The sequence below is a fragment of the Lepisosteus platostomus genome, chromosome 7 (assembly GCF_059453375.1).
Source record: "Lepisosteus platostomus isolate fLepPlt1 chromosome 7, fLepPlt1.hap1, whole genome shotgun sequence".
Lineage (NCBI taxonomy): Eukaryota > Metazoa > Chordata > Actinopteri > Semionotiformes > Lepisosteidae > Lepisosteus > Lepisosteus platostomus.
This window is the reverse complement of record NC_142617.1, coordinates 42,193,972-42,208,997: the sequence shown is the minus strand read 5'-3', so window position 1 is coordinate 42,208,997 and position 15,026 is coordinate 42,193,972. Positions and strand designations below refer to the sequence as shown.

The 15,026-nt window shown below is 43.2% G+C and overlaps 1 protein-coding gene across 4 annotated transcripts in view; it reads left to right on the top strand.

Annotated features, from left to right (window-relative positions):
- The first annotated feature begins 1,556 nt into the window (after nucleotides 1–1,556).
- The window catches only part of mdfi (MyoD family inhibitor), a 40,296-nt gene continuing 26,826 nt past the window's right edge, over nucleotides 1,557–15,026 (top strand). The window contains exons 1-2 of one of the 4 annotated variants that reach the window (XM_088640500.1): nucleotides 1,557–1,674; nucleotides 11,128–11,235. In XM_088640500.1, coding sequence (XP_088496626.1) covers nucleotides 11,139–11,235 — 97 coding nt within the window. In that variant the 5' untranslated portion in view covers nucleotides 1,557–1,674; nucleotides 11,128–11,138. Of the gene's footprint in view, nucleotides 1,675–8,541; nucleotides 9,674–9,865; nucleotides 10,068–11,127; nucleotides 11,236–15,026 lie in introns of those variants that run through there. The other 3 variants (XM_088640501.1, XM_088640498.1, XM_088640499.1) reach the window with 3 other exon arrangements.

Below are 15,026 nucleotides of genomic sequence, written 5' to 3'. Positions count from 1 at the left end.
CCACCAACAAGCTGCTTTACTCCTGATTGCTCCGGTCAACCCTGTTATATACAGTATATTAGTTAAATATGTCATTTAATGCAGGGTAATGCCCAACTCAGTTCTGTACATTACGTAATGTTGCAGAAACAATGATGAGCTCCATACGCTAGAGAAGGAACAGTATGGTATGCATGGCGGTGAGCTCTACTGCCCCAGCTCTTAGGGCCTGGGTATGATTCTGGACTGGTTTGCCGTGTAGTGTGGTGTTTTAGTGTGTTCTCCACTTTCGAAAAGGATGCTGACTGGGTTAACCCGTGTCTCAAAATTGTCCTTGTGTGTAGGTGTGTCCTGTGATCTTGCTGAGTCAGGGAAGCCAACAGGAGGGCCATGTAATTCAAAATTAATCTGCACACTGCTCAGAACTTACTTTCCAAAGCAGAATCTGAGCTTGTACAATTGGGGTATCCTCACAAGCCAACACTGGTATCCCTGTAGGGTCATCCTAAAACCCACTGCATAGGCGCAGGATTGCAGGTCCCCAGACATGAACCATTTCCAAGACAGACTAGACCTGACCTCTTAGTCCCTGAACTCAGATGTTGGATCAAAGCTTGTTGTGACTGGGGTTGCTGGTAGAACAGAAAAAAATTCTTACTGAGCACTGCAGTTAATCACCCACGAGCCAACAATCATGTCCTTCAATTTCCATTCATTCCTATAGGCACATTTTCAACACATGAAATTAAAGACAAACACAATTTCAATAAAAAGGCTTACGATGACTTGCAGTGAAGTATGTTAATATTTCACAGTACCTCATAACATTTTGTAAAGTCCCATTTTACTGGAACCTTATAATTAGGCTGAACCACACATCTTTTTAATGCAGCACACTAAACTGTCTCAAAGCAGGTTGCACTTGCATGTTCAGAAAGACCAGGGTGCCTCTGGTTTATCAGTGCTGCTCTGTTCAATGCCTGCCTGTACTATACAGTATGTCCCCTGCATTGAAGTTCTCATCTAAAAAAACCAACAATATGTTTTCCAATTCAAACAATTGTAGGTGCTGAGTATTTCCTCCAGTGAAAGTTGGTCAAGATTTTTGTAGTTACCACAGTTTGAATTATACTGCTTAGCCCAGGATTCTCAGTTTCTAGCGCCAGAGACCATTCCCTGCTTTTATAACATTTTTCAATATTTTAGGCTGCTTTAGCACAAAGGAATCCAATTGTACAGTTTAATTACAATAGAAATTAGCATTAATCATGTATTAAAAAACTACTCAATTAAAAAAAAACAACAACAGCCACTTTCTAGGAATTAAAATGCCCTTATACCTGTATGTAGAATATAGAATCGTCAGAGAGGATTTCATACAAACGTTTTTAAAACGTTTTCCATGAATTGTACTCGCACATCATAGTGTGATAAACATGTGTAACCCTGAAGCTGCGGAGACCTGGAGTTTCCTGCAGCTCAGCAATACACAGGTGAAGAGAAGAGAAAGACTGTTTGAGGCCTGGCTTCGATTAAACGGCTCGGGAATCGCGGGCGACGGCCTCCGCCTCACGTCAACAGTCCACGCGGCTTCGTTCCGAAACGTGGTTCCGGCTTCCTTTCACGCGGGACGCAGGACGGGAGAGCGAGCGAGCGAGGTGTCGCCGCGGGGGCCACGGCCCGGTCCAGTAAGGGGTAAGTAAAAAAAACATCTGGCGAAAAGACTTTTTGTTCAAATATTAGCCGCGCCGCCCAGGGTCTACGCTTTGCTTTGCCCTTCAAATGCTGTCAAAGAAAAGCACGCGTGACGTGCTCCTTCCACGGAGGCCTGTGGGGGCGAGGTCCTGCCATGACGCGGGACAGGCGCAGATGTGGGACGAGCGGACACGGTACCGTTTCCTCTTCTCTCTGTCCTGCTGACGGCTCCGATAGGCCTTGTTCGGTGCCGCGTGCGGACAGCCATGGCTTCTGCTTCCGAAGCGGCGTGAATGTCAGAGCTCGGCTTCTACCGGGCAAACTAGAGTATGTCAGCTGTCCACAAAGCGTTTTTTACATTATTTTATAAATCACATACATACTAGCTAAATGGAACAGTAAGTTTCTTGACTGTAAGCCCTAAAATTTCACAAGCAAATGTGTCAGTAAGGCTTTAAAAGGTATGAAAGCGTTTTGGTTGCGATTCCTGTAAAGATTGCATTGTAACTTATAGTACTGTATAAGGTTAAGCATGACAACCGTTTAAAGTCTTTTTAGACTAAATATATTTGACTTCTTCGATTTCAGAAACGGCAAGCATTGTTTAAATAAGTTTTAATGAGTTTTAAGAGCTGTCTCTCTTCCACTGCAATGGAGAATGTCATGTGCAAGTTATGTTTTGTGTCATGTATTTTATTGACGAGCTTAGTTATGCTGGTGTGCATAGCGTTTCAGGAGGAGCGCTCATCACAATAGAAAAGAGTCGTTTTAAGAAGGCAGGGCTTGACCAGGTAGTGAACTAATTCTAGGAGAAGAATCCCAGAATAAATATTTGATTAACATAATTGGGAATTTTTATTCAAGAAGTTCTTTCGTCCGTTATACATTTTGTAGAATTAAAACGACTTTTGGCAGTAATCTTTCAAGAATGTAATGAACGCTTATTGAATGTATTTGAATGCAAAACAATCAGCGCTTGATTTAAAAAGTTTGGCAAGCGATACAAGTATTAGCCGGATGGCTCACTGAGCTTCACTGTTGGAAATGTAGTGAAATGGTACATTAAGTAGAGAACTGGATTTTTACTGGAGTCAAAGGAAGACAGTTTCAGGTTTTGGTGACTGCGTTAGAGTGCTGTATTTGGTATGTATTTTGGTATGGTCTTATTATGTAACAAAAAGTGTCAAATACGTAAACAACGAGAATTGTAAATGTTTTAATCAATGATTTTTTTTATGAACACATCGCTTTTTTTAGATTACAGGGATCCATGGCAAATGTTTAACTCAATCCCTACTACCCGCACCGTCCGTCTAGGAACTTACTGTGTCTTGTAATTATGATTCCTGCTTTGTGGGTATCTTTGATTTTACGTCCCGCGTACGCCTCCTGCTTGGCGTGACGTGCGAGCGAGACTACAGCTCGCTGCTCCGACTCCTCGTGGCAGCACAGCCCTTCCGCGCGGAGCTGCTCTCGTGCCGCTTCCAGAGACCGCTGCAGGTCGCGGCTGTGCCTCGCGCGCGGGTGGATCACCCAACCAAGTCCGAGACGCTGCTGTTTTTACACTCTCTGTCCACCAGGAGGGGTAAACAGGCCAGACAGCACACCGGAAAGGCACAACAAAAGCCCCGTCCCGAGCGGGACTTCCAGGTTACAAGGCGTTTGTTGGTCCGCAATAAGGATTGCGCTTTCACAATATCACGGAAGTGCGCGTGGACGAAAAAGAAAAAAACAGACATGATTTGTCCAAAAATATCCCACGTTCAGGAAATGACTGAAATCAAGAAAACAGTCTTTATTGAATGGTTTCCAAAAAAAGCTACTGTGAAGCAAAGACATAAATCCCCGGAAAGTATCTAAAGATTCCCTAAGAGAGAGTACCACGTATTTTGCCTGCACATCTCCATAGTCCTGCTGTGTATAACCAGCACCCCTCGCCTGGTGACTGGAGTCACTGTGCTGCAGAAGGTGTCGTGCAGAACCAGTGTCCCGACTCCTCAGACAATAAAGATCCCAGGGCATTGTTTGCAAAAGCAGGGGTGTTCATTTAGGTGACGTCCCGGCTAAATTCCTTTTGACATTGCACAGTCTTGCCTCTCTGAAGTTACCCTGATTCAGCCGGTGCAGCAGTTTCTCTCTCCTGCAGGTGCAGAGTGGCTGCCCTGATAATGATCATGTTGCTTTATTAGCCCTTTACAATTTCTTGCATTAGGAATTCGTCTTTTCGCATACCCCAGCTTGCTCTCCATGGAGACACAGACAGGGAGAGAAGCTTGGGGTCAGAGCGCAGGGTCAGCCATTGCACGGCGCCCCTGGAGCAGTTGGGGTTAAGGGCCTTGCTCAGGGGCCCAATGGAGTAGGACTCCTCTGCCGGCTGCGGGATTTGAACCGGCAACCTTCCGGCCACAGAGCCACCGTGTCACCCAGGTGGGGCTGCACTTCAGTGGGGGATAAAGTGGGTGCCTTTCTGCATTGGCAGGGTGCTCTACGGAATGAAAAGGGCTATATAAATGCAAGGGGGTATTACATTGGTTAATGACCTACATATAGAAAATTCACCAAAAAAACAATCCCATCAACAAGTATCCCTTTTGCATTTTTATCAAAGTATTGCAGCAATAAATATAGAAGTAAATCTGCAAATGAAAGTTTTGTTTTCTTTTGTTTTCAGAAGATGAAGAGACATTATCCGTTCACCTTCCAATTCAAAATTCAACAGCTGACGGCCACAGCAAGAGCTTTTAGATGTAGAGGAAGATTAGGAGGCCAATATGGTCTGCGACCGTATTAAAACATGAAAAACAAGGTTTCAGTGCTTTCAGGCTCTTCCTCTGGGTATAGAAATAGAGACAGAAGTATGAATTTATCCAACAGTTCCTTCCAATGGGCTGACCTGGGTTCATGCCCCTCAGCTTTGACAAACTCGAATGTCCCTTAACCTGACTTTGTCACCACTGTCAAATGTTTTAGCTTCGACCAGGCCTGGGCTGGCACGGCTTCTTTCACGTGTCAAAATATTTGTCAAATCCCACATTTTTCCGAAAGTGTCTGGGCGCACGTTCATGACAGCCAGTTAAAATAAACCCAGCTATGCACCAGTTCACCCTGATTTCCCAGTGTCAGATTTGCACTGGAATGTGGAGCACTTTAATTAAGAAAAAAAAGAAACAGTTTTAGCGTCCCATCATGCACGCCTCTTCACAGTATCACAGCCCTCGTTTTGAAACTTTGAAAGAAAAACACACGTCTTGGAGTCAGTGCTTTCTTACTAACTCCTGAAGCAACTTTGTGTTGGAGAACAAAAGCATCATTGTGGCTGATTAGAAACACATTGTAGCTCGGTTCCCCATTCCTTGGCCATGCCAAGCCGACAGCGACCCACTAAAAACAAACCACGTCAAAAGTTTAGAATAATACTAAAGTTCCCAATAGGTATCTGCGGTGTTCTTCCCCCTGAGCACAGCATTAGCAGCTCTTTCACACAATTGGCTGCTGGCTGCTCAGCCTCTTGGCTTCAGGACCGCCGCAGTGCTGTATGTTGAGGATGCTCCTGTATGCCAGGAGCGAAGCTCACAGCCCTGGACGCGAGAAGACCCGTTGTAAACAGTGTCGTTCGCTTCGTTCATCCTTCAGCGCAACAATCGGCTGTACTTTAATGCTTAAACATTGACATTGGCTACCTTGGTGGTTAAGGTTTAGTGAATCTGAGAGTTGTTTTTTTTTAATTGTTCATGGTTCTTTTTGTACAGTGCTGTTGTTATTCAACGAATAACCATAGAATTTTCAACACCACGATGTTGCCATTTCTCTCAAGCAGTCTGGAGTGGAGGGGTGTATTGGTGGCTCCCCCAGTGGTGTGTGACAGGAAGTCAGCATGGGGATTGATGTTGAGACACTGGTCAGCCTGGGCACAGGAAGGAACACTGATCCTTGGCCACAGTCACTTCTAGAGAGCAGACCAGTCCTCTGTCCTACTGGTTAGATTAGCTCTACAGAACATTTTATCTGCCCAGTTGAGGATGTTCAGGATGATGTGGAAGAGTGAAAAAATTGATAAAATGACCGGGAGGAGCAAATGTAGGCAGCTTGAGCTGTCGCTGTAGCCTAGAGCCTGTGATGGACTGGTGTCTCCTCCAGGGTGTATCCCACCTTTTTCCCATTGCTTGTAGGGATAGGCTCCAGCTCACCTGCTACCCTAAATTTATTAAATGATTAGAAAGTGGATGGATGGATGACGAAAGAGTAAATTATTAAATCCACTGCTGCGGCTACAGAGTAGACAAAAGAGACTGACAACAGGATGTGAGGTTTGGAGCAGTGGAGTGTAATGTGAGCATAGGAACATCAGTCTAGCAACATGTGCTTGGCTATATAAATAGGTCATTGCTGGGCTGGAGCTTTCGGGTTTTTCGACTTTCGAGTTTTCGGGTTAACTTATCAGCTGGGCCACCTGGCGACCTATTCCAGAGGAAAGCAGTGGTGCTTATATCATACATAAAGCAAGTGAGGCTGTACGTCTCTGTCTGGGACTGACAGTGATATTACAACATTGCTGTAACTCATGTCCTGTAGCTGTGTGTAATGTCCTAGGCAAAGCTCCCAAATTGTTAGTGGGAGACAAAAACAGAGCGTGATTATGAAAAATAAACGAAGGCTCTTCCTGTTATGTTCATGAGTTACTGTCACACTGCTGAATAAGACCCACTAAAGTTGTGTCCAGTTAGAACAAGCTGCGTCTCTGTTGTTTCTTCAGCTGTAGACCAACCCTGACATAACCTTTGGATATTTGCTGGCCACAAACACAAAAGAGTCTTAGCAAGGAGAACTTTTTCTGTTGTATTTGGCTTGGCCACCTCACCCGTGAGGAAATGTAGAGGGCTTGGGGATGGTTTGCTTTTTGGAAGAGACCCATGTAAACTCTCTACAGCTCATTGGGTGAGAATGAGACTGTCCCAACTTTTAGCTCAGACCCCCTTAAGACTGAGATCATCCTGGGTAAGTTCAGCTTCCAGATACTGCAGAGTACTGACCTAAGGGAAGGTCAATTGCATTGGACAGGGCTAAAAGAGATACTTGATGGCATTAAAGATGATCAGATCATTTTAGTTTTTAGTTTGGGGTGTATTCTCATGTCTAGAGGGGGAGGGTTCCCCTCTAAACAAAACATTTCTCAGTGTGATGTGGGGGTGTCCTTCTCAAATTCCCTTTCTGGACATGGATAAACATTATAAACATTACAGATATTAAAAGAAAAAAAAGTGTGTAGGGGTGCTTTTTCATAAATTAGAGTATGAAACAAGCTGGTTTCTATTGACTTCCCCTGGAAATAGCTGGATGAGGTCGTTGAATCGCTACAATATTAAAAAACAAATGATCGCCTTTGGCCCAACAGCCAAAGTTCTTTCGTACGCAATTTCTATGTTCTTATGTAAAACAAAAGGTTGCCATCAAGTAATAGGTTCATCACTGAAGAATGACATGAGTTGTGAAGTTTGTCCCAAAGTGCTAGACATTTATGCAGTAGGAAACGCTCAGACAGCTTGTAAAGTGTTGAAACCTTTGGTTTTACAGGAATGTTTGATACTGAGAAATGCGCTTGCTTATTTTAGTAGGTTTGAATGAATTTATGAGTAGACAACAGAATATCAATGGAGTGTGTGTGTGTGTGTGTGTGTGTGTGTGAAATTGCGCTGATAACACTATCAAATGTTTTTAGTTGCCAAAATCGGTTGACTGCCTTGCTTTCCGCAGCCTGAAATGTCAAAAGGTACACTTAAACATGATTTAAGGAGCTTTTTCAAGAGTGCAGGCCCTAAAACCCCTTTGTACATCCACCATCCATACGGTTCTCATCAGTTCCACCACTTAGGCAGGTGCAGGGTCAAGTGCCTGGCACGTCCAGCCATCAGCACGATCTCCAGCCAGAGAGCATTCCACCGGTTTTTGATGATGAATTTTAAACCAGGGCGCAGGTTTGGAATGCACTTCATAAAATATGAAATCCTACGCTGTTAGCTCAGATCAGGAGATTAAGGAAGAGAGCCTTAACAAAGTATACTAGATGCAAGCAGTCTCAAACGGTACCCTTTGAACTTCAAAATACAATCAGACACTGATCCGCTTCATCCAGTTCAGGGAAACGGGGGAGCCATCGTCTGCCGACAAGGAACGGGCGCAAGGCAGAGTTCAAGGCAGTAGGGCCCCAGGGAACTTCCATTCGGGAACCCAGAACCAGTGCCGCTGCTCCACGGTCGCCCCAGCGATGCTAATGTCTGCACACCACGGCAAACGTTGAAATCGTGGCAGAAAAAAGGGTGGCAAAGCAAAAAAGAAACCAGCTGGAGACCAAGGCGAAGCAAAAGGAGTGCAAGATCTATGGGCACTCTGCAAAGTACTGTGTAGACGCCTGGTGGTGAGCATTCACAAGGGGTGTGCAGGATCTTAGAAACCCATAATGGTTCTAAGAAGTTCTTCATTTCTAATCATGCTGTTTGTAGGTCTAAATTCTTGCATTTGGGAATCATGTATTTCTCTAACCACTCTAGCTGAAACAAATGATCCCGATTAAATCCTTACCAAAGCTTGTAGTCTATTAACTCAAATGCATGTTATCAAGTACTGTATGTATAGAATTTTTTACAGAAAACACCACTCTAGTATAGCAGCAAGAACTGTCTGATTTAATCTTTCTGTGCGATACAGTACTCATTTTACACTACATACTGTATATTAGGCAGCCATTACTGAGGGTTATCCATACAGAAAAAAAACCTCTGAACATTTGCTACCCATTAAGTGTTAAGCGTAGAGAAGGTATCTCTGAAGAACTGACACATGCCTCACAATGTACAGTCTACTTAAAATAGCCTGCAGGTTAAGCAGTCTGCCCTGCAATGAGTCTTAGCAGTAAAAACTTTCGTGTTGTTAAATAAGTTTTGTCCAGGGAAACAAAATACAATTGTTACACCATACAAGATACGAATTATTAGAAGGAGTAGACATTGAGTGTTGCAAAGAATACCTGCAGATACTGTAAATAGAAAGTGGAATACAGTTACATAGCGTGGAGACTTTTTTATCTGGTTTTACCGGCAACATTATACAGTACCTAATGTATATTAATGTAAGATAATAGAAGGGCATGGTTATTAAAAGTCAGGTTTTGATCTATAAATAACAACTAAAAGAATGTGGATTAAAAAAAATAAGATCAGGTCAGAATTAAGCGTTGATAAAGAGAAGTTACAAGTTCAAGTGAACGGCTAAGAACTAAGTGAGAAATTGTTGTGTAGAAATGTCATTCGAAATTAAATAATAATCGCTTTCCTCCACTGCATTGTCGTAACAGTGTATCGTTTATCACATTTTAAATTTACTTGTGCGCAGGGACCATCCCGAAACCTTGTTTTCATTTGTCTCTGCTTTAGGTTAAACCTAATTATAGATTAGTTAAACACAAGTTCTTTCTAAGTTTCTTGCCTAAAGGAAACACAGTAATCAGCCTTGAATGCAATTTCCTGTTGAAGGGACTGAAGCTGTCTCCAAGACTGTACCGAGGGAAGGAGGGAGGGAGAGAGAGAAGGGTAACAGACGTTAGAAAGTGGTAAAACACAGGACAAGATACAGCGAAGTTGCTTGAGAAAGGTGGCGAACACGAATAACAGCGCTTGTCCAGTCGGCTAAAGCAAAAAGCCAAAAGTTTGAAAAGCGAGCGCGGCGGCACACGAAGAAATCTCTCCCAGGGGCTCGGGGAGCGAGAAACAGGGATACACAAGAAACACGAAAACTTCACCCAACAGCAACACAAACGCCGGAATTTGGAAGTTGCAGAGGCCGTAAGAACTTTTTCTCATCACATTGGGACACAGGCATCGGAACAGGCTGTGCAAGTAAAGTAATAACTGCAGCCGGAATGAAAGATAGATAAGTTTGTGAAGAAGAACCAAGTGAAGAAAGAAGCATAGAATGCAATTGATGCAGTATTTCTGAGCGCCTCAAGGTGGGTTAATTGTTCTCTTATATGCCGTATTTATGCTTTGTTTCAATGGATATTGTTATCGTTGTCCCAATTAAGCGATATCTGAACACGTCCAACAGGTTTGAGTTCGTTTGCGCTCGAGCATGTTCAGGCTCGTTAGAAAAAAACAGAATTCAGGTGAGCGTAAGGTAGGGGGTGCTTTGAAGAGAAATAGGAATTGAAAACAGTGTCATCCTTAGCCAGCTTTGTTTATGGTGAGGTTTTTATTTTTAAAAATAAAGAAGCGAAAGGTTTGATTTAAGCTATTGGCGTCCAGTGACGAAGACCAGAACCCGCAGACGGGCTGTTTGGTGCGTGTTGTGTCTGCAGTAGGATTCTATCTTCAAAGTATCGGCTAAAAAAAGTCAATATCCAGGTTACATTTGATTAAAAATTATACCTGTCTGTGAGAGCTGGGTTACCACTATAAAAGATTAACACCTATCTGGAGTGCGTTTCTCTTTACGTTCACCTATATCTGTTTTAGTTTTGAATTACCTTGTGAATGACATCTAGCAAAGCCACAAACCGAGGCTTAACTTTACTTCAACATTGTGTTTAACCAAAGTAAATCGTTTCACTTGTCAATTAAAAACCCCATTGTCTTCGAGAGCATTATTCTGCATTATCGTTAATCTTACACTGATGAGCGGTCAGTAAAAAGAAATGACCATATGACTAACCTTTGTTTAGCAAACAGTCTAGTAGAGTCTAGTAATCACACTCTAGTTATATTTTTGTGAAATTTAATAGCCGTATTTTTCCGAATTGCATCTTTAGTTTTTAATAAAGTGACTTTGTAAACTCAAACAAAATATGAGATCCTTACTGTATGTACAATAGGGTCACCTTTATTGAGAAACCTGGGTGTCTAAAATGTTAGGGTCTGTATTATAATTTATGTAAATAGCAAGTTGTAGTTAAAGGTAATAATTATAGTTTGTGCAACTGATTACATATTGGTCATCATGTTCTAATTATACAATGTGCAGCCTAATTTATTTTAAAAAGAGGGGAATGCACAGTTGTCAAGGCTGGTGTCTGTCACCAGCTGCCTGGCACCTACGTGCTCGGGAGTATCGGTGCCCTCCTGCTCTCCGTGTCGTCGGGACCTCAGCAGTGTGGGGAATACACAGGGCCACTTTCTCCCTAGCACACCTGTACCCCTTTAACTGTGACAGGCGAAAGGGGGTGCCATCAACCCAGCTACTGTTGGTTTTAAAAAAACGCCTCGCGGTCCGGGATGTTAGCGGACGAGCTGATTAATCAGGCTGGGCGGCTCCCTCCTGTACGAAGACTGAAAACAAAGGAAGTTTCTCAAGGCTTCTTCGGGTCCAGGCAGCCGTGTCTGCGTCTGTGGCTCCTGCGCGCGTCTCGGGGAACCCAGAAGGAAAGTGCTGCTCAGTCTGACCCCCCTCGTTGTCGCTTTCCCCTAGCTTGTGGACAGATGTCAGGGGCTCGCGGTCCCCCGGCCAGCTCTCCTGACTCTCCTGAGGATGAGGACCACTGCTCGATACAGCACCAGCCCGGGGCTCCAGTCTCAGGTAAGAGGAGCACTGCTGGAGAACGCTGAGGAGGGCTTGCGGGGTCACAGCAGGCCTCCTGCATCAGCCTTCATGACCACTGCACATCCAAAATGCTATTTTGGGGATTTATCTTGAAGGAATAACATCAACCAACATTTTTGAGAGAAATCTTTTGCTGTTGATCTCGAGGCTGTTGATATTTTTGTAAATTAAACATTTATTAGCATTAAGATTTTCCAGCATGTTTTTTTCCTATGATCACTCTTTATTCATTTCGCTGACTATGGTGAAAGGGCTGCCAAGAGGCTGATGAGTCAAATCCAGTGTGATTAGCTGTGATTATTATCAGTTCTCCCAACAGCCCTGATAGGAAAGCTTTACCGAGTCATGGAAGTGTGCTTTTCATTCGCACGGCCAACTTACCATGACTAAGCCAAAAATGAAACAACACCCATGACCAAATAGAAGACAAGACATGGTTCAAGTGATTAAGAATGGGATCTTTTCTTTTGAACACATTCAGATTTCATCAAGCTAAAGCAGCAGCTGTTTCCTAAGAGAATAGAGTTAACTACCCTGAAAGTATAACTTTTGTGCCTTGTTTGTGCTGTAACCAAAGCGAAGAGATACGGTACGTACAACACATACAGGTTTCTTGCTCCTGAGTCTTTACGTAGACACAAAACCATTACAAGCCATGCTTTTTATATTTCAGTGATGGGACTGGTTACATCTGAGGGTGAGGGGGGAGGTGTCTTGTTTTGGCTGTTCAGCCTTCTTCAGGTGCCATTCCTCCTCCCCCCCCACGGGGCCCACAGCTGTGTTCTCTTGTTAGACCAGCATTCTGCCACACCTGGCCGGCTGAAGCAGCGTTTCTTCTTTCTGCCGGGCTGCACATAGGAGCACTGTGTGTGCTGACTAAGAAGTGTGCTTCTGTAATTATATTCCCGCAGACGTTTAGGCGAGGAAACAAACTAAAAGGGAGATGCTCCACAGTACAGACGCCAAGGAGAACAATGTTTTCATAAATGTTGGAGACGGAGCGCACAAGGAAGGATGTGGGAATGTAGTAGGACAGAAACGGGACACACGGGGATGCCGTCTGCTTCTCATGGATCATTGGTGTAGCGTATTTGCACACCAGCTTTGTTACAGAGGTCTCCATGTGTCCTGACAAGCCTCCCAGGCCTCTGTCTGTTTGCCGTGCTGCTGCTTAAGCATCCTGCTAAGTCAGGCGCACTCCTCTGACCTTAAAGTCTCGCAAAATTAAAACGCTCAGAGCTGTAGCTCCGAGACAGAATGTAAGACTGCAAAGTAATAACCTGATCAGATTGTAAAAGCTTCTCGTGGTTCATTTTTGAAAATAAGTTGGAGAGAGATATTAAGGCTTCAGATGATGGCAAAAATGTTTCATGAACCTTAATTGTTACTATTTTTGTATGTTGTGTGTGAAAGAGAAGTTGATACCCGCCCTGTGTTTTTAGTGCCCGGTGGGTATTTTCAGTGGGAGACATGGGTACATCAATTTAGGGTTACAGGCTCTGGGTGCTGCCAGTTACTGGTCTGACAGGCCTCACAAGAGCCTCCTTTCACAGCATGTGGACCTTGGGCACTCCTCCGCATCCCGTTCAGGGTCTTCTGTTACAGCCCTGTTAGAGCTGCTGATTCGAGAAGAGGTAAACAGCCTTTATTTATAATGCACTCCGCTTTCTTGGGGAGGCGTCGCTGCGACCGCAGAATTAATTTGTGGGCAGCAGCGGAGCACAAGCTGGAGGCCGTCAGTGGTCAGAGGGCTAGTAAAATAGTCCCCTTCTATTCGGTGTGCTGGGAGTTTCACAGACGTGTGCGCGCGGTGAACAGTGGCTCATTCACCCGCAGCGCAGTGTGTGGAAGGCAGGGTGGTGATGCTGTGCAGCAGTATGGCTGCAGTTCTTGCAGCTCGCCAGTTTTGTTTCTGCAGCAATAGGAAGGTGTCCATCTCTTTTTTTTGTTTTGTTTTGCTTTGTTTGTGCATTTCGTCTTTAATATCGAAGCTGAATGTTGTTGTTGTGCATTTTTAACGGGCCAGTCATGGATAGCCAGACTTAGAAACCCAGCCTGCAGGGTGGAAGGGAGGGTTAAACAGTGACTTTAGTTTTACATGTCCTGAGCTCACCCTGCTCCTGTTTTGACAAACTCCACGAAGGGTGCAAGCCTCAAGATCCCAGTTCTCTACAATGAAGTGTCCTGACTTTAAAGTCCCCTCCACAGCTATGTACTGGCTTGGCCCAGTTTCCTGTCAAGCCCAGCTTTAAAAACACCTTCCCTGACCTCCTAACTTTAATGGCCCAATAAAAACTTGCACTGGACATGCACACAAAGGTAATCTCCTTTGATCTGTTCTTTTGCACAATGCCCAAAAACATTCAAATTGATTTACTGTAATTTGTCTTTTTTACGATTGTGAATCTTATGAAATAGGTAAGATATCATGTATGCACTAATACTAGAGCTAGATTTTCTTGCCAAAGTTAACAGATTCCAGTTATTCCCAGTTTGGATGATGAGTTTTTTTTCTGTGACTTCAGATAACTTCAGGGTTCTGTGGTATCATTATAATCTTTTAATAGATCAAAATATTTCAGCTTTGTAAATCACGCAATCTGTGTATTAAATCATTCCACTTAATCCTAATGTTGTGTACTGTATATCAGTATTTGAGCCTTCCTCGGATTTCAAAATGATTCTCTATCTCAGACAAGTGGTCTTAGTCACAGTTATACCTTGACTGCACACAGAAGCCTACAAAAAGCGATGACAGTTGGTTCGTCTCCCTATCATTAAATATTCAGAGCATGTTATTTTGTGAGCTAGGGATTAAGCACAACATTGGGCTGATGTATTTTACACAAGAACCTCTGGTGTAGTTTGTCAAGTCACTGCTAAAGACTAGTGCTGGATTTATTCCACAGTGTTTGTTTATATATCCATCTCTTTTGTTGTCATCAGTCGAAGCTGAAAGCGCACTCCAAGTAATTCAGCTGTGAAGATGCAATCAGTTCTCTTGTTTATTTGAAAGTCATTGTACCAGCAGAAATGCCTTCTTCAAAAAAATAGCCCATTCCACCCCATCTTTTTGTGGTGAAGGACCTCATATTTGCTGTTCTCAATCTTTCAAAACCGACCTTGCAAAAGATGAACTTTGTTATTCAAACTGCAGACTCCAGTATGCATTCCAAATCCTTTAATACCTTTGTAGTCCAATTTCAGAGAATTTGATTAGACATTGTCAACAATTCTTATTTCAGTAGTTGAGTGACAGGTTTTTCAACAAAAGCCTCTGCATTTAAATTATTTTCGTAACAACTTTTGAATACAGTTAAATTCCTGCAGTTTGCTTTAGACTTGGAAACTGACTAGGATGTTTCTCAGCAAATTTAATTAGAATTAGTTAAATGCTTTCCATTCCAGTCAGTAAAATGTGTACCTTTAGAGGGGATGTGTCTGCAGTCACCTATAAAAGAAATCCCTGACAAAAAGGTATCTTTTTTTCAACTTTCTGTCTATGGACTGCCTTTCACTATAACCAGAGCAACACAGAAAAAAAATGACTTTTCAAAATATGTGTTAAGGAAGGAACTTTACAAAATAATGTGCTTCAAATCCCAAGCAATTAAATTTAGCTCAGAGGAATGTAAAACACAAGACCTTTCAGCTGTAATGAGCTTGCGCTTATATTATTTCTAAAATCTGCAAATCTGGAGAAATTCCAGAGGTGGGCTTTGAAGCTATTTTGAATACATTTCCAGTTTTCGGCTCCATTAAATGTG